Source organism: Talpa occidentalis, unplaced genomic scaffold (assembly GCF_014898055.3).
Source record: "Talpa occidentalis isolate TD23 unplaced genomic scaffold, MPIMG_talOcc4v2.1 talOcc4.10, whole genome shotgun sequence".
Classification (NCBI taxonomy): domain Eukaryota; kingdom Metazoa; phylum Chordata; class Mammalia; order Eulipotyphla; family Talpidae; genus Talpa; species Talpa occidentalis.
In genome coordinates, this window is record NW_023600993.1 from 66,867,250 (window position 1) to 66,893,077 (window position 25,828).

General features: G+C 41.6%; 1 protein-coding gene and 1 long non-coding RNA gene across 3 annotated transcripts; one reads left to right on the forward strand and one right to left on the reverse strand.

Moving 5' to 3' along the window:
• The first annotated feature begins 32 nt into the window (after positions 1–32).
• On the forward strand, positions 33–12,354 carry LOC129145918 (uncharacterized). 2 transcript variants are annotated; one of them, XR_008552087.1, is made up of 4 exons: positions 33–396; positions 1,313–1,530; positions 2,199–2,316; positions 12,070–12,354. It is a non-coding gene; the product is annotated as an uncharacterized LOC129145918 (long non-coding RNA). The 2 variants fall into 2 exon arrangements; XR_008552088.1 differs by lacking the exons at positions 2,199–2,316; positions 12,070–12,354 and adding an exon at positions 1,822–1,991.
• Positions 11,986–24,199, reverse strand: CST8 (cystatin 8). The gene is made up of 4 exons (XM_037493761.2): positions 23,921–24,199; positions 23,377–23,691; positions 18,985–19,098; positions 11,986–12,197 (listed from the first exon to the last, which is right to left on the reverse strand). Exons 2-4 carry the CDS (start codon positions 23,605–23,607, stop codon positions 12,114–12,116), a joined length of 429 nt encoding a protein of 142 aa, XP_037349658.1. The 5' UTR covers positions 23,608–23,691; positions 23,921–24,199; the 3' UTR covers positions 11,986–12,113.
• Positions 24,200–25,828: the final 1,629 nt, after the last annotated feature.

Sequence of the window (25,828 nt, forward strand, 5' to 3'; positions counted from 1 at the left end):
TGTGACTGGACCTCTGACAGGGGTCCCTCAGCCCTAAGACATCCACATGTCCACTTAGTGCCCCCAGGGGAGCCTCTCTCTAGTACAGTAGTCCTCACTCTTATTCCTGGACCCCTAATTTTCTACATTTCAGGGCTTGGGACTGAACCAGTTGGAAGTGAAAACACCTCCACGGCCATTTCTATCAGTCTGGTTATGTAACCCCTAGTTTTAAAGGCAGGATGATTCACCAAACAGCCTGGCTCAGGGAATCTGGACTGAGAGGCCCTTGGGGAGGGTAATCCATCAGAGGATCCTAAGCTAGGACTGGGGGCCTACCCTGGTAGATGTGGCCAGAAATACAAAGGAGAAGGTGTCTGCTGGCAACACTGCACTAGCACAATATAGCTCTACCAGGTGAGCAAATGGATATGCCCTGCTATTGGTTAGCCATGTTTCCAATCTAAAACCTTGTCCCAGGTAAGCATTCCCAGTTCTGTTTACCTCCCCTTTGCTATAGTTTCCTATGGTTCTCACGTCCTACACCAGACTCCATCCCACGCTACATCCTGTCACCTATCTGGTGACAATGAGGGAACTCCCAAGAGTTCAGAAATTTGGAAACTAATATTTCTCTTCCTAGGATAAAATACAGATTACTACAAAGAGGATCGTACCTGAACTTCATAAGATAAAATTCCAAACTAAAATCAGGCCCTCAGGCCTACAAGACCTGGCTAAAAGTTAAAATAGTTGAGACAAAATAGCATGCTTGAATTGAAGGATCTTTTCTAAGCATGAATAAAACAAAGAAGTCAAATTGAAAAGAATAATAAATTTGGCCACACATTTTGTATAACACACACACACAATTTTAAATTAAGAGATGAATGAGAATACAGAATTCGTATTTGGAAGAGGTTTGGCAAAGGGCTAGATTCCCTTTTATGGGAGAAGCTCTTTTAAATCCAAAAGAAAGAGACAATTTCCTCAATTGTCTTGACTCAAAGTGAGCCAAGAATTTGTGCAGGCAGTTTACCCTAAAGGACTCCATTTCCCCTCTTGGCCACACATCAATTGTTTGAAAGATTGGCCTGCGGTGAGGCCTCTCGCCCACTGCCCCGTGGATTCACTTTCTACCTGATGTCTGTGACCAGAGGAAGTTGCACAACACAGAGCCAAGAGACACCCACATCCTTCACTGAGAACTGCACAGGTCTGCAGAGGGACCCAGGCATCCGTACCCCTAAGTCCCCATCTCCTGAAGAGGAGGTAGTGGTGAAGGTGAAAGGGGAGGGGGTGATGTTGAACTGTGTTGTGTGTGAACCCACAGGTCTAACGTGCAGCAGCCATATCAAGACTGAGCCCCGGGGGTAGACTTCAGGCTCCCTGATCCCCTCCACACTCCAGCTTTGGGATCATCAGCAACCATACACATCTATTGTTTCAGATGCAGAGCCTCATAATACACATTCCTGCTTCTCATGATTGTGGGAATCAGGACTTCAGGAAGGGCCCAGTGAGGTCTTCTCGTTCACAGTGTCTCTTGAGGTACAACCAGACAATAGTTGGTACACACTGGACTCGCTGCTTATGGGTTGTGGGGAGGGAGGGAGGGGTTAAACAACTTTATTGAAACATAATGTTCATACCATAAAATTCACTCCTTTAAGTGTACAGAGCGGTGGCTTTTTTTGTAGTATACTCAGTTTTACATCTAAAACCACAATGAATTTTAGAAATATTTTGTTACCCCCCAAAAGAAACCCAGCATCCCTTGGCCATCCCCAATTTTCCCCCTTTAAGCCCACACAGCCACTAATCTTGCTTCCTTCTCTATAGGTTTGCATATCCTGGACAATTCATATTATTGGAATCACACTACAGATGATCTTTTTGTGTCTGGCTTCTTTCACTTCATGTATTTTCAAGGGTGATACACTCACCCCTTGATGGACATTGGATTATTTCTACTTCTTGGGTATAATGAATAACATTACTGGGAACATTCATGCTCAAGTTTCTGTGTGGGCATATGTGTTTATTTCTCTTGGCTATACATCTAGGAGTAGAATTATTGTGTTAGGTGGTAACTATATTTTAACATTTTGAGAGACAACCAGATGGTTTTCCAAAGAGGCTTTACCATTGTACATTCTCATAAACAGTGTATGAAGGTTCTAATTTCTCTATATCTTTGCCCGAAAAAACAAACCTAGGGGAAAGAAGCTGACCTGCTGGTGAGTCCTCATCCATGTGCTTTGGCCTATAGAACATGACTCAAAAGCAGATCCATGGGGAGAAACAAAAATAATAGGAAGAGAGTAAAGAGAGAGCGTATGTATATAATATTTAAATATAATAGAAAATAAATATGTATTATACATCTAAACACATAAATATGTGGCTGAGAATTTCTGTATTATATTCAAAAAAGTATAGTTTTCTAGTTTTCTTTGTGCTATCTTTGCCTGGTTTTTCTATCAAAGTAATGTGATCCTAGTAAAATGAATTGAAGATGTTGACCCCTCTTATATCTTCTGAGCTTGTTTAGAATTGTAATTAATTCTTTAAAGTTTTAGTGGAATCTTCAGTAAACCCATCTGAGTCTAGATATTTCTTTTTATAAATGAATTATAAATTTATTTTCCATCATAGTGACAGGGCTATACAAATTATATCATTCCCGTTGGTTGAGTTGGGGTAAATTTGTGGTTTTTTTGAGCAATAGGTCCATTTCATCTAAGTTGCCAAATTTAATGTGAGTAAAGTGCAGAGTAAAGGATTATTTTGTAATCCTTCCATGATGGTGTCTATAGTGATATTTTCTGTTGCACCCCTTTATATTAGTAACTTATGTCTTTCCTCACTTTTTCCTTTGTCAGTCTTGTTAGATATTTGTCTATTTTATTAATCTTTTCAAATCAATAATTGTTTCATTCAGTTCACTATTTTTTTCAATTTCAATGGTTTTGCTCTTCATCCTTTCCTTCCTTTCATTCTTATTGTGCACATTAAGTGCTATGAATTTCCCTCTCAACACTGTTTTATCTGTGTCCTAAAATCTAGATATGTTGTATTTTCCTTTTAATTTGGTTCAATATAGGGCCCCCACGGTGGTGCAGTGGGTTGAGCACAGCGCTGTGAGGCTGTCCACAGCCTCTGCTGTGCGGGTTCAGTTCCCGGCCAGCTAGGGAGATTCCCACATGATGCAGCAGACCTGTCCTGTCTCGCCCACTGCTCCTTTCAGCGGTGCTTTTAGTCCATCTGCCTGTTCTGCTCCCCGCTCTGTCTCTGGTGAATGATCTCACCTCCCCCAGCTCCCGCATCTCTGGCCTGTACCCCAGCGCTTGTATAAATAAAAAAATAAAATCTAAAAAAGTAATAAAAATAATTTGGTTCAATAAAATTTTTATTTCCATTGAGATTTCCTCTTTGGTTCATGAATTATTGAAAAGAGGGTTGTTTAATTTCCAAGTGTTTGGAGATTTTCCAGTTATCTGTTAGGGACTTCTAGTTTGATTCCATTGGGATCAGAGAACATATTCTGTATGATTTCAATTCTTTTCAATTTATTTAGCTGTGTTTTATGGTCCAGGATATGGTTTAGTTTGGCATCGGCTATGTGGGCCCTTAAAGAAAGTATATTCAGCTATTTTGATAGGATGTTCATGAGTGTTGATTAGATCTTATTGGTCAATGCTGGTCTTGTGTTCCTCTATCTTTTTGCCGATTTTCTGCCTAATTTTTCTGTTATTCTATCAATTGCTGATAGATAGGTTATGGAGTCTCCAATAACTATTAATCAGTGTATTTCCTTTTTGAGTTCTATTTTTTTTTTTTTTATGTATTTTGCAGCACTGTTGTTTGGTCTTCTACATAGGCTGACTCTTTTACCATTATAAAATATCTCTGTCTCTAATAATTTTCTTTTTTAATGTTCTACTTTCTCTGATATTAATAAGCCAGTTCTTCTTTACTTAATGATTGCATGATATATTTTACCCATCCTTTACTTTCAGTCTTCTTAAATGATTGTATTTAAAGTGACTTTCTTGTAGATTGCATGTGGGTCGGTCATGCTTTTTAATCTCCATCTTTTAATATGTGTATTTAGGATATTTGTATTTAATTTAATTATTGATATAAGATTGAAGTTTGTCATTTTGTTTTCTGTTTTCTATTCTTGCTGCATATTATTTACTCCATTTTGCATATTTTTTTTCTTCTTATGAATTTCTTAAACAATTGTTTAGAATTTCATTTTTATTTACCTGTAATGTTTTTGAGTGATGGTTCAGGAGTGACAGCTTCTTTATTGGTAACCCAAGGTAATATATATACTGGTACATATATGGTATAATACATATACTGGTACATAGAGTATATGTATAATACATACATTGGTGCATATATCGTTTTACAGTTCAAGTGATTCATAGAAATCTTACCTCCATTTACATCTCATTAACCTCCTACTTAATATAATTGTTTTAAATATTTCCTGTGAACATATTTAGAACCACTTCTAGTAATGTTGTAGTTTTAATTCAACCTGAAATATAATTTTAAAACTTTAGAGTAGAAAGCCTATTTTATCCTATGTTTTTGCTTACTGTATTCTTTCTTTTAAAGTTCCTTCTTTTACTATTTCTTTTCCATTTAGACAACATTCTTTAGCCATTATTTTAGAGCAGTCATGCTGACAGTAATTTTTAGAGTTTTCATTTATTTTAATTTCTTGATTTCCACCTTCATTTCTAAAGGATTTTGTTTTGCTGTGTATAGGAAACTGGGTTGTTATTCTTTGACTGTAAAAATATTTTGCCAATTCTTTTGACTTCCATGACTTTTGATGAGAAATCTGCTGCCACTCAAAATGGTTTTCCCGTACATATAGGGTGTCATTTTTTTCCTAGTTAATTTCAAAATTTTTTTTGCTTTGTCTTTCAGAAGTTTGCTTTCAGAAGTTTGATATGTGTATAGATTTTGTTGGAATTATCTTGTTTGTGGTATTCTTAGCTTCTTGACTGTAGATTCATGTCTTCTGCCAAATTTAAAAAATTTTCAGTCATTAACTTTTAAAGTACTTTTTTCAGCCCTGCCTTCTTTCTCCCCTCCTCAGACTCTGATGAAACAAATGTTATGCTTTTTTATAATCCCACAGGTCCCTGAAACTGATTTGTTTAATCAAATTTATAATCTCTGTTATTTAGATTACACAATTCCTTTTACTCTAGTTTTAGTTTATAGATAATTTTCTCTGCCCACTCTAGTCTGCTAGTGAACCCATTCATTGAGTTTTTATTTCAGTTATTATGTTTTTTATTGCCAAGACTTCTATGTTGCTCTTTTATGTATTTTATATCTTTGCTGAGATTATTTCTTTACCAAAACTTTCTATTTTCATTTGTTTTAAGAATGTTTCATAATTGTTTATTGGAGTACTTTTATCACAGCTGTTTAAAAATCATTGCCAGATACTTCTAACATTTCTGTCATATTTTCAATTCAGCTTGAGATCTTCTGGTCTAGCATGAAAAGAGCTTTTTAAAAATTAAAACCTGGACATTTTCATGTCATGTCATGAGACTCTGGCTCCTATTTGAACAATTTTAGCTAGCTTCCCCAGAACAAGTGAAGGACAAGTGCTGACTTATTACTGCCTTGTGGAAGTAGTTTAGTTTTCCCACTCAGGCTCCACCAAAACTGTGGATTAGAAGGGTCTTCTCATTACTGTTAGGCAAGGGAGAAAGTTTAGCTTCCCACCTAGTCTCCATGACACATAGATGGGGTGGTCTCATCACCATAAGGTAATGATGAAAGTACTGATTTTCACCACGAAGCCTCCTGACCCCTCTCCAAGGAGGAGATAAACAGGCAATTTTTTTTTACAACCATGTAAGGGTGGAAACTCAGACCCTACATGATCAACACCAACTCCATGCAGCTGCAGAGCTTCAATACAGCCTTGTGAGTGTGGAAGTCCAGGCCCTTCATTAACCTCTGTTCACATTGTGGAGGATGGGACCACAGTTTTTCTTGGCTGGACTAGAATAGTCATTATCTAAAAACGCTGTCTTGATAGGCTTCCCCTATCCTGAACTTTGGAGAAAGAGCAGGCTTTTATTACAACAAAACTGCTTACAAAATTGTAGTCAATATCTTCACCAGTATTATCAACACAGATCAACTTAGAGTACTAGGTGGGGTTTAAGTAAAGTAGAGGGACATCCATTGGACAGTTGTTGTGGAGGAACTTTCCCAATATATATCACAGGTTGTATTTAAGGAAGAAGAATCATATTGAATGTGGTTCCAGTTAGATGTATGGTGGACCTTTGTGTGAAGTAAGGGATTTGGCTTTCTCTCTCTCCATGCTTAAATCAATCAACAGCCCCTCCACTTCTTCATATGTACACCTGAATCTTTCTCATTCTTATATAAACTATAAAAGCAGATCAGTCCCTTCAACTCTTCTTCCAACCAGATCGCTAAGTAAGAACCCCTCATAAGCGAAATGTTGGAGTCACCACAGGCTGAAGACCCAGATAATATTAATAAACAAAGTCATTTAGCAAGCTCTCTCTCTCTCCCCCCACCCCTCCACCCAAGCTTCTATGCCTCTATTCTAATCTCCGTGAAGTTCTCCACAATCTACCTAAAGCCATTCTCCAGGACTGAGAATCTACTCAGGAGTGAGCATGCTGAGCTACTTCCTAGAAAGAGGCCCCAGTGTTGGAGACCCCTAAGGCATGTAGCACTGAGACAAGGAAGACATCAAGGTTGTGGCTGTACAGATGGGGATGTTCTTTCTTTTGTCTGTGAAAGTATGTATGGGGGACAGAATAGATTAGAAAAAGAAACAAAATAACCCGATAGTGCAGAATCTTGGAGGTGAATGTGTGCTTGGACAAGGCCAAATGCTAAAAGAATACTTCATTGTCTAGTAACTAACCTGAGGTGGGGGATGGGGGGCTGCTTGTATCAAGAAAAATGAGTTGGGGCCTCCCCTGGTGGAGCAGGTGGTTGAGCGCAGCGCTGTGAAGCTGTCCGCAGTCTCTGCAGCTCGGGTTCAATCCCGGCCAGGGGGGTGAGAATCCCACATGGCACGGCAGACCTCTCCTGTCTCGCCTGCTGCTCCCCTCAGCATGTGTTTCAGTCAGTCTGCCTGTTCTGTTCTCCACTCTGTCTCTGATGAATCCTCTCACCCTCCCGCACATCTGGCCTGTACCAGTGTTCTTGTATGCATGAATAAATAAATAAATAAATCTTTAAAAAAAGAAAGAAAGAAAGAAAAGCAAGTTGCACCAGGTACTCGGGACACCTGAGCATGAATGAGAGACCTCGCATCTCTTTGGGGCCCAATTCTCTTAGGCTATTTTGTGTCTGTCACTTCTTGATCATTTCCTCAATTCAATTGAATTCTCCTCTCAACCCTGTTCGTCGGAGCTGGGCTCCAGCACCCCGGGAAAGACTGTGCCACAAAGTCTTCAAAGCCATCCCTAGGGAGCCCAGATACAATTGGATTAACATCCTTAGTATAGCAATTTAGTCAGGGAAGGAAATTTGTCCCATCACACACTCCTTCACAAATCTACTGTTTACTGGCCCCTTGCCAAGGCAGAAGCTGATTTGTGCAGGAAAAAGTAGCTAAGGATGGAGCCCAGGCCAGCAAGACTCATGAGGTCAGGGCTCTCATTCCAGTTTGGGAAAGTTGCCTTTTTTCTCTGGCACTCGCTGTCTCCATGGAGCAGAAGGATTTCACATGACCCTTTTGTAATTCCCCCTAGAATAGTCTGATTCCGTGGTCCTTCTCAGAGCAGTGTCCTTAAACCTTGCCCTAGGGATGGCTGGATTGGGAAGGATTCTGCAGACATTTCCCTCATTTCATCACAAATCTCCCTTTGTCAGGAAAAAATGTGGGGGCCCAATCCCCAAGACTTTAGAGCAATTATCTGATCACATTCTAGCTCTGGGTCTTCTCTGGTGGGTCAAGTTGGCTGTAGCTCTCAGCAGGTTGAAGTTAATTTCACCACAGATCAAGTTCCCCATCTTGACAGTGACACAGTCCCAAATCTCTGCTCTTCTCCACCAGGAAGGGTAGGCCAAGTGAGTCACTGTAAAAGGGTCTTTCAATGAACTTCCTTGGGTACTCTATGGAAGGAGACCTTGAGTTTTGCATCAGGGGGAGGCAACGTTCTTGAAGCACAGAAAGCTGGGTCCCTGCACATGTGCACACAGTGGGGTAAGCCTGCTGTGTCAGAACACTCCAGGGGTCTGTTACTGCAACATCCATGATGAGAAGCAATGTAGGGCAGTGGGCAAGGTCATTACTCTTTGGTGATTCTTTTTCTGAGACTGGCCCACAGATCACACTCCTATTCAACAATTGAAGGGTATCTTTTGTCTAGATAAAAACTAGGGAGCTCCCAAATGCAAGCCTTCCCTATCATTCAGCCTAAGAACTCTCTGTCCTCTGGGCAGGAGTATTAGACTTTGTTTTGTCTCTGGCCTACTTTGAAGTTGCAACAATCAAATGCTGTGTTAGCTGAGAAATCAAAGTGATCATAAAACTAACATTTTCATCTCTTTAGTGGGACTATGTCTACAGTGAGCAGGTGGGAGGAGGAAGCAGAGACAAGGACTGAGCTGGCCATTTCTGCCATCTGTTCCCCAGGCCCTTGTCCTGGTCTGACCTCACCAGGGACTCACAATGTGAATATCAAAGCAGATCAAAGGCAGAAACAGGGAACCGTCATGCCCACATGAAAGGCCCTGATGCTGACCCAGCTTTGCATTCCATATCCTCTTTGGCTCCAACACCATCTGAGATAGACGACCCTGTTTCCCTCCCAAGTTGAAGGTGGGTCCAATAAGGGCTGCGGTACATGGTGAAGGCCTTAACATTAGAATATGGCAGAGTCAGAACAAGAACTCCTGTCATGTGAGCTGGCCAGTAGCTATACCCCTGCCACTGGCTCATTTCAAGTGTTATTGAACTGGGGCTCAGAGATATGGGTGTCCATGAGTTGACCACAGAGCTGACCCTGCTCCTGACCTCAATTTCCACAGGTGAGTGGGGCATTTGTGGCCCAGCTAAGACTTTGAAGCTGGTCTTGCTTATGCTCAAACTCAGTCATGCCTAAAAAGAAAAGTTATTAGCTGGGACTTGTCACTAGGGAGCCAGGCACAGCCTGCCAACAGAGGGTAAAACACTGTGGGAAGAGGGCTTTCCTCCACCCATCTCCATTTCCCACCACCCAAGCCTCGCCCCACAGCTATGGGAGGCAAATCAGACCACACAGTCCCCAGGTCATGTTCAGATCCTACACTTCCCCATGCCACAAGGCTTCCTGGAGATCCCATCCATCCACAGCCCAGACTAGGCCTGCAGGAATATGGTGGAGAAGTCAGGAAGTCAGTTTCTGGGGAGGGGCCCTGACTGAGGGCAAGCATAACAGTGTGTGTGCCTGAAAAGTCTCTGCCAAGGGCGTAGTGACCCCAGGGAGGGGGTGCTTCTTTTGTGGGCTAAATCATAGAGGAGAGTCTCATGGGAGAGAATGAAATGGTGAGGGAAGGTAGGAGCACAAAAAGTACTGCGCAGTCACCAGGCCTGCAGAAGGCCTTAAGCAAGCATGGAGAGTCACCTGCCCTACTGTACCATCAACATCAGTCTGTCAACAGGAGGACTCTGTTTCTTAGTAGGAGCTGAAAGGCCTCTCGTGTTGACCCTGGATGAGATCAGAGGTAGTGAATTGATCCAGTCCCAACAGGTCAAGCATGCACGTGTGCACACACACCCCCCCCCACACACACACACATACACATATATACAATTTTTGTCCTTAGCAAATAGGACATAAAATCCAGAAAGGGGAGAGTGAGACATGTCTTCCATTTTATTTCATATTTAGAGAGAGAGAATAAAGACTGGCAGGTTGAAAAGATGAGGCTAAATAAATATTTAACATTAAGTTAAAATAGAAATAGACCCTGCCACATAAGCAGGGTCTGTGCCTGTCTCTGTGCCCATCCAGGAAGCAAACCTGTATAGGCTACCCATGGGAAGTCCTGCACCCCCAGCACATCCAGGCTGGTCTCTCACTACTTGATGCTGCCTGCTCCAGACATTACATTCCTTGTGTTCCCTGTCCACTTGTCTGAAAGGAATTGTCTAATTCCAAGATGTTGATCCCAAAATGCCTTCTTTCCTAAGGTGCACGCATGTGCCTGATGCTCTTCCACAGTCAGAAAAGATACACAGAGCTGTAATTGAGCAGGTCCTGCAAAGCCATCTGGGTGGTGGGTCTTGTCATGCCTGCTGTTTCCACACAGGGTGCATTCCATCTGTGTGCTGGGGCAAAGGAGCCAGAGGAGGCAAGTTTTGATGGAGTCCTCCTGAGCCACAGGAAAGAAATGTTCTTTTTTTTTTTTTTTTTTTTAAGATTTATTTATTTATTTATACATGCACTGGGTACAGTCAGAAGCGCGGGAGGGTGAGAGAATTCACCAGAGCCAGAGCGGGGAGCAGAACAGACAGACTGATGAAATACACTGCTGAGGGGAGCAGTGGGCCCGGCAGGAGAGGTCTGCGTGCCATGTGGGACCCTAGCAGGCGGCCGGGTATCGAACCGGCGCTGCAGGGGCTGCAGGCAGCTTCGCAGCCCAGCGCTCAACCACTGCGCCACCAGGGGAGGCCCAGGAAAGAAATGTTCTTAATCAAAATAAGTGGATAAGGCCCAAGTAATATAAACCTGGCCAAAATCCGGCTCCCTTCGGTGAACATCTTGAGAGAAGGTTGAGGAAGTCTCAGCAGCTTCATTAAAGTAATGCAGGTCATGGAGTTGGATGGCTGGGAGGAGAGAATCCAGGTAGCATTTGAAGGGGGGAGAGTAGAGGCAGAGCAGATACAGGGGTTTTGCAATAATGAACGCCACTTGACCCCTGTCACCCTAAGTTGTGTGATGTCCTCTGCTCTGAAACATAAGTTGGTTAAATCAGAGAAATCAAAAGCAAAAAGAGTGGATTTGAGTTTCATGGACTTGTCCTGACTGGAGCAGAAGTGCTGCAACCCCACTTCTCCAGGTGCTGGGAGGTAGAACCTAACTCCTGCAGTGTGTACCTTTGATACACAATCCACCCCAATCTGATCCAACACCACATTTAAAACAGACACACCTATTTATTTTTAAAATTTTAATTGTAGTAAACTATATACAACTTATCATCTTAACTGTTTTTAAGTGTGTAGTTCAGGATATTCACATTGTTGTGCAACCAATCTCCAGAACCTTTTCATCTTGCAAAACTCTTCATTCATTAAATAATTCCCCACTAGACACCGCTATTTTCAATCATTACTTTCTACATGAGAATTTTAGCTCCTACTATCATTCCTACCTCCTCCTCCACATTTCCCCATATCTCTCCAATCTCCATTCTCTCTCTCTCTCTCTAATCACCATTCTCTCTCTCTCTCTCTCTCTCTCTCTCCTCTTCTCTTTCTCTCTCTCACCTCCCCCCCAAAAAAGTATTTGCACTCAGTTGCACGTACATGCACACACCTACCAACACATGCAAACAGCACAGTTTACTTTCAAGGCGTTATTGCCTTCACCCTTCTCTGTCTGTAACCAAGATTGACATTTACAAAAGAAGCAACACCAATTCTCCCAATTCAAAGAGAAGTAGCAGGAGTAGCTGCTAGGGGGTGTCCCTGACCAGGTGAGCCATTTACTCAGGACCCTCAAGCAGAAGGGAGCCTTGGATCAAAAAAACCTGAATTAGCACCCTCTGGGTCCAGAACTCTCTAAGGTCTTGTTGTTCAATCAAAAAGGGACTCTTCCTTAGATTTGCAGTGGAAAATGGAATCAAACCTTACTCTGTCCTTTACACTCAGTGATAAAAGTCACTCCTAGTGGTGGGTCCAGCTGACCAAAGGTGAAGTTGCTGCATGGAGACCAGGAAGGAAGAATTGTGTATGCCCATATTTTGTCACCACATGATAGAAACAAAATGCAAGCAGAGAGGCCATACAAGAGGAAAGCACGTTGATAACACTTGCACTTTCCATTGTTCTTTTCACAGAGAAAGGTATACAGACAGAGGTCGGAGGCATGTTCCAGAATCTTTTAGGCAGGCAAACAATGTTTCTTCATCACTGTGAAGTCTCCATTCCAGGGAAGAGCACCAACCAGAAAGTTGCAAAATGTTCTCTGAAAAAGACCACCACCACAATGAAGTCAGTAGTGTGCTGAAAGAAAAAGAAACGACCTGTCCTATTCCTAGGTGTCAGCTTAGCAATATGCTGGCAGACCAGCCACAGCCCAACAAGGACTGCCTCAGGAGCCTGCTAGCTGGATGCTGCAATGCTTCCAGGCAGCAGCAATTACCGGGGCAGGCAGCGAGGGGTGCAGGGGTAGATCTGTTCCAATACCAACCACAGATAGACAAAAAATACAAACAATCATCACATTTTGGTGTGAGATCAGATGTAAACTTGATTTTATCTTCAATTATTTATTACTTTCTACAATGTAAATTAAAAAATTCTATGTCAGATATAAGCTAATGTCTTTTATCTTAATAATGAAGTCATTCCCTTTTGTCTAGGAAGAAATAAGTCAAGATAAGAGTGATTTAGAGGATTCTGGGGTATAACACATACTTTATTCCAATGAGTCTTTCTCCTCCTTTCAAAAAACCACGGAAATGACAAATGGAGTATTCTCTGTGTGTGTGGTAGAATGAGCTAATAAATAGGTGGATGGAAGGATGAAAGAGTAGATGGATAGATGAGTGTGTGGGTGGATGGATGGATAGATACATAGATAGATAGATAGATAGATAGATAGATAGATAGATAGATAGATAGATAGATAGATAGATAGATAGATATAGATAGATATCTTGGGAAAATAGGAGCATCTTAAATAATCAACCAGAAACATAGAGGTCCTCTCAGGAACTATGAGGCAAGTGGGGTCAAAGAAGAAAATTTTGTCTCTGCTGAATTTTTGAATACATGCTAAAAAGGAATACAGAAGCTTCTTTTTCCCACAAACTTACAAAACATACCAAATCAAGATGATTTTATAGGCAAATTATGTCAAGCCTTGAGAACCAAAAGCTCATTTGACCTTTAATTATAGAAAAAAATGCAAAGTTCCCATTTCATTACACTACCAGGAAATACTGAAAACAAAATATAACTGAGAAATACATTGTAATACAAATTTATCTGATAAATAAGAGCAAAAATCCTAAGTAAAATATTAGCAAATTAAAAGCAGTAATTAAACAATTATTGTCCTAATACAGTACTCCCCAGACTTTTCCAGTGATATGATGTGGGGTGTGTGTACCTGGAAATTCTGATGCAATAGGTTTGGGATAAGCCATGAAATGTGCATGTGTATGCATATGCTTACCAGATGCTCCAAATAGTTCTTAAGAGCAAGAAAGCTTGAGAGTACTTAATATATATAAAAGCAAAATCCATAAATGTAAAAGTGTGATATTGAATCCCACTGTATCCTAAAAATCAAGTGCAGACACAAACCATCACCCCTCTTTCTTTCCAACGTGGACCCAGAAGAATGGCTCCAAAAAAAACAGTGGCAAGAAGAAGGGCCTACTTGTTCTATCATCAGTGTTCACAGATTCATGCAACAAGTGACCTTTGAGAAGCATGGCCTTCTCCAGCACTCTCAGAGCAAAAACTGATCATGAAAGTGATCGGATTGCCAGATGAGCCATGATATGGCTACCCCAAACCTACTGAAACTTATGCCAGGCTCAACAGGCTGTGAGGGTAGAGGAGTAAGGAATGTCCCATACTGCATTTTTGTCTAGAAAATGTAATGAAGATGATAATTCACCAAAGCAGTTCTATACATTAGTTCCCTAGGTACCTGTCAAATCTTTCAAAATCTGAAGTCAGTCAACATGGATGATAACTAACCACTGACAATTTAATTAAATTATAAAACCAGAAAGAGAAATGTGCCAAATTCCAAACATGTAAGAATGGCTTAATATTAGGAAATCTATTAGTTTAATTAATTATGGGTTCCATAGGTGAAAGAAGAAAAATTATTCAATATACTTGGTAGATGCTGAAAGAATAATTGGTAGAAGAAAACAATCTTAGTTAAAAAAATAACTCCTGATAATGAGGGATTTGGAGGAACTTCAGAAAGCAGCACTTGATATAATATTTTATCTATATTGTTTATTTATACTCTTAAAAAAGACCATATGAAAGATTAATGAAACTAAGTCTTGATTCTTCAAAAATTATAAACAAAATGAAAATATCTTGCTAGGCTATCAAAATAAAAAAGAGAAAATATTAATAAACACAATCAAGAAAATGAAAAAGGAGAAATTACCACAAATGGCATACAAAGGATCATAAGATATTACTACAAACAATTACACATCAATAAATTTGATGACCTCAAAGAAATAAATTTCTAGAGCAATATAGTCCACTAAAATTAAACCAGGAAGAAACAGAAGAGTTGCTTAACTGACCACAAGAATAGAAATTGAAATGACAAAAAAATCTTCCCCAAATAAAAACCTAGGGCCAGGTAGCTTCACAAACAACTTCTATCAAACGTTTAAAGAACCTATGCCTATCTTGCTCAAATTGTTTTTAAAAATGAAAAAGAGGGAATACTCCCTAATGTATTTTATGAAAACAACCATCACCTTGATAGAAAGCCAGGTAAAGACATCATAAGAAAAGTGAAGGCCAGTATCACTAGAGAATATCTATGCACAAATCTTCAACAAAATACTGGCAAATAGAACTCAAAAGTAAATCAAAAGATTATAAATTATAAGTCAAAAAGATCAAATAATATTTACCACAGGGATGCAAGGGTGGGTAAACATATATAATCAACACATTTTATCAAAAAAAGTAAAAATAAAAATCTTATAATATTAATATATGCAGAAAAAGCAATTGATAAGATTCAGCATAGATTTATGATAAAAGCTTTAAACTTGATGGGGATAGAAAGAACCCACCCCAATATAATAAAGATCATATATTACAAAACCAACAAGCCAACAGCCATAATGCCTAATGGTAAAAAACCCAAAGCTTTCCTTTTAATCAAAAATAAGGCAAGGATGCCTACCATCACCACTACTGATTAACTTAGTATCAGAGGTTTTGGCCAGAGCAATCAGATAAAACAGGTAATAAAAGGATTCCAAGCTGAAAAAGAAGACATGAAACTATCTTTATTCACAGATAATATGATAATATCTTAAGATTCCACTGAAAGGCTATTAGGAACAATGACAGTAGATAACAACGTGACAGATTATAAAATCAATATGTAAAAACCTATTGCATTTTCATATACAAACAACAAATGTGAACAGAAAGAATTTTTTTAATTCATTAATTTTTTAATGATTCCATTCAGAATCATTCCAAAAAGAATCACACTTTGTAATTAACTAAAGAGATGAAGGACCCATGCAATGAGATCCAGAGACACTATTAAAGTCCTTCATCACATAAGTAGAAGAAAGGATACGTCATATCATGCATGAGGAGAAGAAATATAATCAAAATGACTGTCCTGCCTGTAGCAATATGTAAATTTAATGCAATCTTCATCAAAATACCAATATTTTTCAAAGAAATTGAACATAAATATTGAAATTTATTTGAAACCACAAAAGACCTCTAATTTCTAAAGCAATGCTTCAAAAAAAAAAGAAGATAAATGAAGGCATGATATCACCTAACTTCAAATTTTAGTATAAAATAATTACATTAAAAACAATATGGTGCTGGCACAAAAATAGGTCCATGGACCAGTGGAACAGAATGGAAGCCCCAGAAATACAAATACATAACAATACTTCATTTGTGATAAAACAGTCATGACCATTCAGTGGGGAAAGGAGAGTCTTCTTAATAAATGGTGCTGGGACAACTAGAAAGCCACATATAAAAGAATTAAGTTGGTTCACTCTCTTATTCCAGGCACAAAAATAAATTTGAAATGTATAAAAGCTTTAGATAGTAGATCTGCAATAATCAAATACATAGAAGAAAGCATCAATGATATATTTATGACATCAACAATAAAGGTATTTTTAGAGACTCAGTCTCTATAGCAAGGGGAATAAAAATGAAATAGACAATTGGGATTACCTCAGACTAAAACACTCTTATACACAGGAAAGAAAATGTAAGATAATTAAACACATAAAACATCTTACTGAATGGGAGAAATTCTTCACATAACCAATGAGGGGTTAATATCCAAGATATATAAAATAGTGATACAATTCAACAGTAGAGAAACAAACAAAAAAAAAAATACTAAATGGGAGGAGGGAGAAAGGGACAAGGGAGCAGAAGGGGAGCAGAAAAGGTTAAATTCAATAAATTTTAAAAATGCAAATCTTTGGATCCTATTCCAGACTTACTGAATCGGAAACCATAGGTGGGACCCAGCCTTCTGGGTCTATGCTGGTCCTCTGGGTAATTATGATGCCTACTTACACTGGAGAACCACTAATATAAAAATAGGGGCAACCCCACGGAAAGCCTGAAATTTCACCAATCGCAGACATGGCACTTGGATGGACAACATGGTACATTCTCCACCTCTACTATCAAGAAATACAAACTGGGGCCTTCCTGGTGGCGCAGCAGGTTGAGCACCGCCCTGTGAAGCTACCCGCAGCCTCTGCAGTGCGGGTCCGATTCCCATCCAGACAGGGAGATTCCCACATGGTGCAGCAGACCTCTCCTGCCTTACCCACTGCTCCCCTCAGCAGTGTCATCTGCCTGTTCTGCTCCCCGTTCTGTCTCTGGTGAATTCTCTCACCCTCTAGCACCTATGGTCTGTACCCCAGTTCTTGTATAAATAAATAAAACAAAAAAAAAAAAAAAGAAATACAGACTGGACGAACAACCCAGTCAAAAAATAGATAGACCTAAAAAGACACTTCTCCAAAGAAGAAATTCAAACAGCCAATACATATGAAAAAAAGAAGTGCAATATCACTAATTAACAGGAAAATGCAAATCAAAACCCCAATGAGATACCATCTCACTCCAGTAAGAATGGTCCACATTAAAAAAATATATATATGGAAACAAATGCTGGAGAGAATGTGGAGCTAAAGGAACCCTCTTAAGTTGGGGGTGGGAATGTACACTGCTCCAGCCACTGTGGAAAGCTGTGTGGAGGTGCCTCAGAACAAGTGAAAATGGATCTACCACACGATCCAGTGATTCCACCCCTAGGAATCTACCCAAAGGACACAAAAACATTAGTTCAAAAGGAAACCTGCAGCCTCACGTGTATTGCAGCACTATTTACAATAGCCAAGATATGGAAACAACCCAAAGGCCTCAAAATAGATGAATGGATCCAAAGTTGTGGTATATTAACACAACAGAATAAAACAATAAAAAAAGACATATTCATGCCATTTGTGACAACATGGATGGAGCTGGAAGGGATTATGCCAACCAAAATAAGTCAAAAAGAAAAAGATAAATACCAGATGGTCTCATTTACATGTGGAATATAGAGAAACCAACAAAAGGTCAAGAAAAAGTCAAAACTAGCAAGCTGGCCATAGATCTGAGGTACACAGCATAGGAGAGGGAGTGAGGTCAAAACAGAGGAGGGATAAATAGAAGGGAATATGGTGATAGTTCATGGGTGTTATGGTGGTAGGAGAACTATGGAGAAGACAACAATGTAAGAAAAAAATATCGAATTTTTATTTATTTATTTATTTTTATAAAAGCTGGGGTACAGGCCAGAGGCGTGGGAGAGTGAGAGGATTCACCAGAAGCAGAGCAGGGAGCAGAACAGGCAGACGACAGGAGAGGTCTGCCGCGCCATGTGGGATTCTCACTGGCTGGGATTGAACCCGTACTGCAGAGGCTGCAGACAGCTTCACGGTGCAGTGCTCAAACCGCTGTGCCACCCGTGGAGGCCCAATAAACCATATTTTTGAAATAAATTAGAAAGAAAAGAAACACAGGCTTGTGGGCCAAGTCAGCCCTTTGGTGTGAGTCTTTGGATTGTCCCCTGACTAGATGGACGGGGGCACTATCTGATTTAGTCGTTGTTTAATCTCCAACACTTGGAATAAAACCTGGTGCAAAATAAGCTTTGATGAACAAATGAGTACATGAATGGCTATTCTTTGGTGCCTTCTTGAGGCCCAGCAGCTGTGGGACCAGCAACAGCTGTATTGCTCATTGACTCCAAAAGGGCAGACTTTCAGTGAATAAGTATTTTTTTAAAGATTGATTGATTGATTGATTGATTGATTTATACAAGAACCGGGTACAGGCCAGATGCACGGGAAGGTGAGAGGCTTTACCAGAGACAGAACAGGGAACAGAACAGGCAGAGTGACGAAATACACTGCTGAGGGGAGCAGCGGGCGAGGCAGGAGAGGTCTGCCACACCATGTGGGACCCTCACCGGCTGGGATCAAACTGGCGCTGCAGAGGCTGCGGACAGCCTCATAGCGTGGTGCTCAACTGCCTGAGCCACCAGGGAAGACCCCTTCAGTGCATAAGTATTGACAAGCTTTCCTGAACCAAAAAGCCAGCTGATGCAACCCTTGCCTAAAGGTAACCTTGACCACATCTCAGCCTATGGGGAGGAGTGAGCAAAGAATCGGAGGGTGCCACTGTGTTCTGCTGGCCTGTGTGTTCTACTCCCAAATCCACAGGGGCTAAATATTGGCACTGAGTGTGGTGGAGGATTATTGGGGCACTGCTGGTAGGTGCGGTGTGAAAATATACATCTGTAGAGGCTTAAGCCTATAACCCCCAAATACACAATCCTACTTTACTTCAATAAACATAATTTGAAAAAAAATGTTGGGAATGATCCAGACCCCAAAGGAGGTTCTAGTCACCCCAAGTTCCTCTGTCTAGAGATCAGAGCAGTCAAGACAATTGAAGATACTTGGTTTGTTACCTACCTTTTCCAGTTTGGAGTTTTCTTGGACAGCACAGTTTTCATTATTGTTTAAAGGCTTTTTGCAATTGCTGCGGGCAATTTCAACATCGATAAAGTATTCCAAACGATCTGTGACCTGCCAATTGGCAATGTGCAATGTGATTCAAAGTTTTATTTTTAGAAGTTTTATTAAAAACTTAAAAGTTTTATTAAAAACTCTCATCCTCTTACCCCATTCTGCACCTCTACCTCCATAGATCCTTCGGGGAAGGTCTGTGTTGCCCACTGCCCTGTGCTCCCTGGCAGACTGACACCAGTTACTCCCTAGAGCTATATACTCAGGGAAAAGGCTCTTTCCCAGTGTGGAAGCTCCTTGAGGGCACAGCCTTCTAATCCTGTTTTCTGTCCCAAAGTCCAGGTCATGCCTTATACTCACGGAAAAGTTGGGGGAAAAGGATGCGTCTCCAGAACCATCAATTGTCCAGCCCCCAGATACTACATGTTCACATGGGCCAGATGAGAAGACAAGCCCCTGGCCACATTGCCCACCCCCTTCCTCATACTGTGCTCACGTGCACGCAAGGGTGCCTTCACACACACACATACACACACACACACACACACACACACACACACACCCCTCAGATCCTATCCTCTGGTGAAATTGCCTGTCCTTTGAGGCTTCCCCACCTACAACTCCCCCACCCCATCTTCCCAACAACTTGCTGATAAGGGTACAGTGTGTCTTTCTTGTTCTTTGCTAAGTGTGTAGTAAGCAGAACTGCACCAAGTTTAAGGAAAATCCTCAGAAGTTACCGAGTTTGTTCACTATTGGCTATGGTTAAGGCTGTTCCTGATGTCCATTTAGACCTGCGTTATCTGGTTTTAAAAGATTTTAGCAGGAGGTGAAATAGTGTCTGTGAGTTGGGTCCAGGTTCATCTGTACTTACCTTTTTCTATCAGAGCTTTCTGCATGGAGCTCTGCTAAGCCTTTCATAAGCCTTTCATAAAGTTGTGATAAAGTTGTGTTAAAGTTTCGCTGTGTATTAAAGAATTCACAAGGGAGAATCTAGCCTTCGTCTGGCCTTATGGGGGGTGGGAGGTGGAGATGGTTATATGCCATCAAGAAGTGAATAGCACAACTACCCTTTGGTTTAGCAGTTAAATTTATGCTGAGGAAACCCGGAAAAGTCCATGGATGTTAACCCAGTCACCAACAGGACTTTGAATGACTCGCAATATTTGTAGTGCTCATTGAGCACGTGCTCTCTCAGGCACTGTTCTTTGGGACCTTACAATAACTCAGTTAACTCACACCAACCATTTGGGGTAAGCTGTCACTCCCATTTTTTTTAGGTAAGGAAAATGAAGCACAGAGGAAGTAAGTGTAACACTCTAGCAAGTGGCTGAGCAGGTTCAAGCCAAGGCATCCAAAATCAGACATTGCATCTCTACCCACTATCGCCCACTCTGCTTATGCCTCTGCCCTCTGCAGATGCAGCCATGGGAGGGCAGAGGATTGCTATGATTCCAGAAATATCGACCTAACTGTGGAAGCCGGAGGCCACTGTTCCATGGAGATCTTTGTTGACTCCTCACAAAAATAAGTTAACAAGAGTGATAGTTGTAAATCCCACAACTGATTCCATGATCCTAAGAAGACCCTGGCCTTATTTTTTTTTTAATTTTTATGTTGTAGTTGTTATTTTATTTATTTTTATTATTTTTTTGATGTGTATATATACACAAGGGAATATTATTCAGCAATCAAAAAAGATAAACTCATGCCATTCGCAGCAGCATGGATGGAACTAGAAGGAATTATGCTCAGTGAAATAAGCCAGAAGAAAAAAGAAAAATATCAGATGGTTTCACTTATAGCAGGAATATAGGGGAACCAAATAAGACATCAGTGTAAAAAAAATAATAACAGTACAAAACACAACAAAGCAAAAACTGGCCTCATGTTTTCCTGGCTTTTCAGTGTTCCTAAGATAGAATAAAAGTCTTGCCCATGGCCTATAAGGCCTGGAATAGTCTTGTTTTAGCCCACCCTGGCCAGTCCCACTGGTGCCTTAGAGTTGCTAAAATGGGCCACAATCCTTCCCACTGGCAGCTTTCCATACCTGACTGCTCTCCCTACCCCATAAACCCCCCGAGATCCTCCCTAATTCCTATCTGTAGAAGTTGCTGTGAATGGTGGCCCATACCCCTGCTCTTCCAGAACACATTGCCAGTTCCTGGGCCCCTGCCCACAGGGCTTCCTGCCTCTGGGAACCAAGGGCTCCCAGAGCAGCTCTCAGTCAATGAATGATGGGAGTTGGTAGGTAAATAACACAGCTCCCTATATGCAGGTGGCCCAATTCCAAGGCAGGCTCTGGCTCCTCTCCCTGAGGCTCCCAGGAAAGCCAAGGCCAGCTTCCCACAGTAGGCAGTGACTCAGGGTAGGGTCAGGTAAAAAGCATCAGGCTTTTGTGCCCTCCCACCATTAGGATAGATGACGGAACCCTGTGGTCCCGAATGCATGCCTGATAGCGGGCACCTGGAGTAGGGTGTGGGCATATGTAGATGGGAGTCACCTGGGCTAAGACTGGGCTTTTAAGGGCAGCATCACGGGGGGACCAGAAGCTGAGAAGAAGCAGAAGCAGAACCACAAGAGAATGCCGGAGAGTCCAGACAGAGTGAAGACTTGCTGGGGGCTGGGAGGCCTGCCAGCCTCCCTCACCCCCAGCCCCCCTGCCTGCCGTGTACCTGGTAATCCCAATAAAAGCCTGCAAAAGCCACTGAGGGCTCCAGAACTCTCTCCTCTTTTACCCCGTCTGCATAGTATCATAGAAAACTTGCACTGTGGCCCATCTGCCCCTTACACTCAGTAACTCACCTGCACTTCCACTCTCCTGCCCTCTCTCACTTTCCCTCTGGCCTCCTGGCTTGTCCATAGATGGTCTCCCCAATAAACATCTTGAACTTGAATTCAAACACTAGTATGTACTTCTGGTAAAACCCCAACTAAAACACTTCCCATTTGCCTTCTTCACCTGTAGCTCCTAGATATTTTTAAGGTTGCATCTTCAACATCACTCCCTAGAGAGGTGAGCTCTCTTCCTTGACTATGTATTGAGATCATCTGGAGGCTTTTAACACCAATTGAGATCTGTGTCCCAACCAGAGATCTTCATTTAATCCATCAAGATGTAGTTGATGCAGTGGGATATTTACAAGTTCCTCTGGTGAACAACACTATCAGAGGAAGCCTTCCTTGACCTCTGACCCCTGTGAACCCTGCCATCAGGACAGACATCACAATTCACTTTCCTGGTTTCAGTGTTTTTCTAATCACACTGCCAGCTTCCTAAGGTCTGTGATCATTTCTGACCATATCCACCCATCTACAGAGACATTCATAGACATGGCTTAGAAAGATTCTTGCTACATCCATATGACTTGGTTCCAAACAAAAAAAAAAAAAAACTGAGAATGGGGAAAGGGAACTTACAAGACCCAGGACCCATTCCTTTATTTCAAAGGACAGCTGAGGAGCTTCTGAATGGACTGTGAAGTGTAACCAATTGATAAAGGGTAATACGTGATCAGGAGAATAGAACATATGGCAACAAGGTGCTGATGACCCAAAGAATTGAGATCATAATTGCCTCCTGACCCAGCTCCTCCTAGCAGAGGCAGGATGGAGAATGTAAACTCTGCCAAAAATAACCCATGTGTTGAATGTATTTACAATGCATTCCTACAAGTTTCTTGGTGCAATAGCAAGACATACCACCAACCAACCAACCAACCAACCGACTGAGACCAGTAAGATCAGCTGAATTTCAACACCAAGAGCCTTTTCTCTAATATGACAAGGGTCAAGTGTTGCAAACTCCAGAGAGTGTCAGCTAAGTTTGAACCCAAGTAAGCAAAATGTCCTAGCCTTGGGCAGTTCATGGCCCTGTGGGAAGGGAACATTTCTATAAATAGAAAATCTGAATGTCTCTTGTTCCACTAAATATATGTCAAAAGAAATATAGAATATAAGAGGGGCACTTTATTAGCTTATACAACAGATATCGCCACATGTCTCTTCTCAATGCCACCTTCCATGTAATTAGAATAAGCTGAAATATTGTCCATGGCAGTATTATAATATTGCAAAATATTCCTGGCACTCCATTTGTCTCCCAACCACAAGTCATGAGCATTTAATTTGCAGTTTGAGAATTAAGTGACTTAATGCATGCAAAGTAGTTAGAACAGCAGTTCAAGAAGATGAACAAAGTGCTCTGGTGTCATGGGGACACATTAGTGTACATGCCCTTGAATACACCAACTTAGGATTTCTGTACATCAATATTTTCTCACATGCCCAGTTTGTCAACTTGACTTCAATCTGCACATTTGTGGAGAACACCCTTACCTGTAGCTGAGCTTGTATTATCTTCACCACCTGGAAGAGGTATTTATCCTTACTCTCTTTGTTGTACTCTTGCATGGCAAACCACAAACACTGCTTCACGTTGGCATTGGAAGTATTGATGACTTTCAATTCCCTCAGCACCTTGATCTTATTCTTTTCTGGGTCTTGGCTGACCACCAGGGCCACCAGAATGGTGAGCAGTAACAGACAGCACGCTTGGCACCTATTCATTCTCAGTGGGGCATGGAGGGTACAGAGAGCCTCCTCTTCCTCTCAGGGCTGGAACCGTGTGGAGTGAGGTAGACGCTGCTGTCCCTAAAGGTTCAAAAATCTTACCATGACAGCATCAACCCAGCTAGATTCTAAACAGAACCGTTAGGGTCACCTTTTAAGACTGTGCCTGTCCTCCCAGGAAACCCACCCAAGAAAAGCAGTTAAGGAGTCTGTGCTCCCAGGCTCTCCTCCTCTTTATCCTTGAAGTGACCGGAGGTTACTGGAGAGCGCTTACACCCAGATGTGCCACCCCTGGCCTTGGGCACCTCACCTTCACTCCTGTTTCTGTGTCTCAGACCTCCAAGATGTGAACATAAGGGTGTTGCTGTGCTGAGGCTCCCTGGCACATTGGGCTCTCTGTGGCCTTTCCAAACTGCTCTACCTGCCAACTGCACCTTCCTCTCGGTGGGTTGGGCTCTGCCCTATACCCCAACCTGTGGTTCTCCAGGGTCTCCGGCACCCCCAATTTATGCCTATGCCCTGGTCAGGGGCCACCCTTGCTCCTGAGCTCTGGTCTGTTCACCTTCGGTGTCCTTGTTCCTGCAGGGAGGTCACACTTTGTGATGTAATCCTGTGTCAGTTGGTCTGAGCAGCTCACACACAGCAGCCACAGGCTTTCTGCCTCTTGCCCTCAGAGAGGAGGGCCCTCAGAGTTCTCCTGTCCACCTGAGTCAGGACCCTAAATGCCTGACTTCTGGACACCCTCTGTTTGAGTCACTCCCTCCTCCCCCTGCTATCCTGCCAAAGCAAGGGTTACACACCCACACTGATCCCAGACCTGTGCCTTAGCAGGACAAGCATGAGTCCCTGCGCTCTTCTAGACTCTTCCGATCTGTGAAAATCCCAAATTGCTGTCCAACAAGTTCTGAGAAGTATGGAAATGGACACTGGTCCCAGAGTACAAAGACTGATGGGCTTGTAAACCTAATGCAAAATTTTCTGGGCACCTTCCCCCATCCCTCATCTCTTGGGTAAATGAACAAAGTCACCCTCACATACTCCATCTTCTATGGAGGGATCTGCTCCTTCAGGGAGTAAGTCAGTCTTTTCAGCTAAAAATAGGATTTAATGGTTGATAACTAGTTTCGCTTCTCTGCAGTACGTTCATTAGAATGGAAGGGATTATATCACACGTTGCTTTCCCCTAGTATCAGCACATCTTTAGGTCAGAGCAATTTAGAACCAGAAGCCCATCCTATCAGGAATAATTACATTCTTAATGTCAACGGCTCACTATTTTTACCTATGTAATCTAAATTCAAACTTGTGTTAATAGGAACAGCTCTCACAGAGTAAAAACTTATTGGACTGCTTTCTAGATTTGAAACCTCACTTTTTAGTATCTAATCAACTCTTTGTCTAATTATTGGTTAGATTTTATTTTCAGTGACCAGGCTCTTGACCATGAAATGGGACATTGTACAGGAAACACCATAGAGACATGGATCTTCCAGGCAAGTTGGAAAACATCAGAGTGTGAACATAACATATTGTGTTTGAACCATTTGCCTATTGATGGATTTGTGTGTGTGTGTGTGTGTGTGTGTGTGTGTTTCTTATTTTTAGCTGTTAAAAACACTAGTGTAATAGACAATATTTTTCTATTATCTTTGTGAAACTGCATGAACATTTCTGTATAATGAAAGACTGGTTGGAGAAATGATGCAAAATGTTTACACAAATTTGAATTTAGTATATATTGCTGAATTGCTAGTCACTAGTAATGTCAGTCACTGGCATGTGAGCAGAAGCCCTGTCCTTCCCAGTAACATCAGCTGAGTAGAGACCCAAGACACATGGCAAATTGGTGGGTTCTCCACCAACACCCCTTCTTGCTGGTGGTTTAATTGTCAATGCCCCAGCATCTTAATTGCCAAAGTACCAGCAGTTTAATTGCTGAAACTCTCAGCTCCACCCCTATTTCCCATCAGCCCCCACTCAAAGGGTAGAGTTTGGAAAACCTTACCTACTACCATCAAGTTTGCTATAAGCACCACCACTGACTGGGAGGTTGCCTCACTGTTCCCCTTACAGGCTTGGGATTATGATGGGTTTGGGCTTGTGCAGTGGAAGAAGAATGACAGGGTGCCAGGATTGTAGTGAGACTTGAAGAGTCTTTGCATGCATTTTTCTACTTGTCTATGTATTCTCGGGTGCTTTTGCAGGGTAAGTGTGGGGA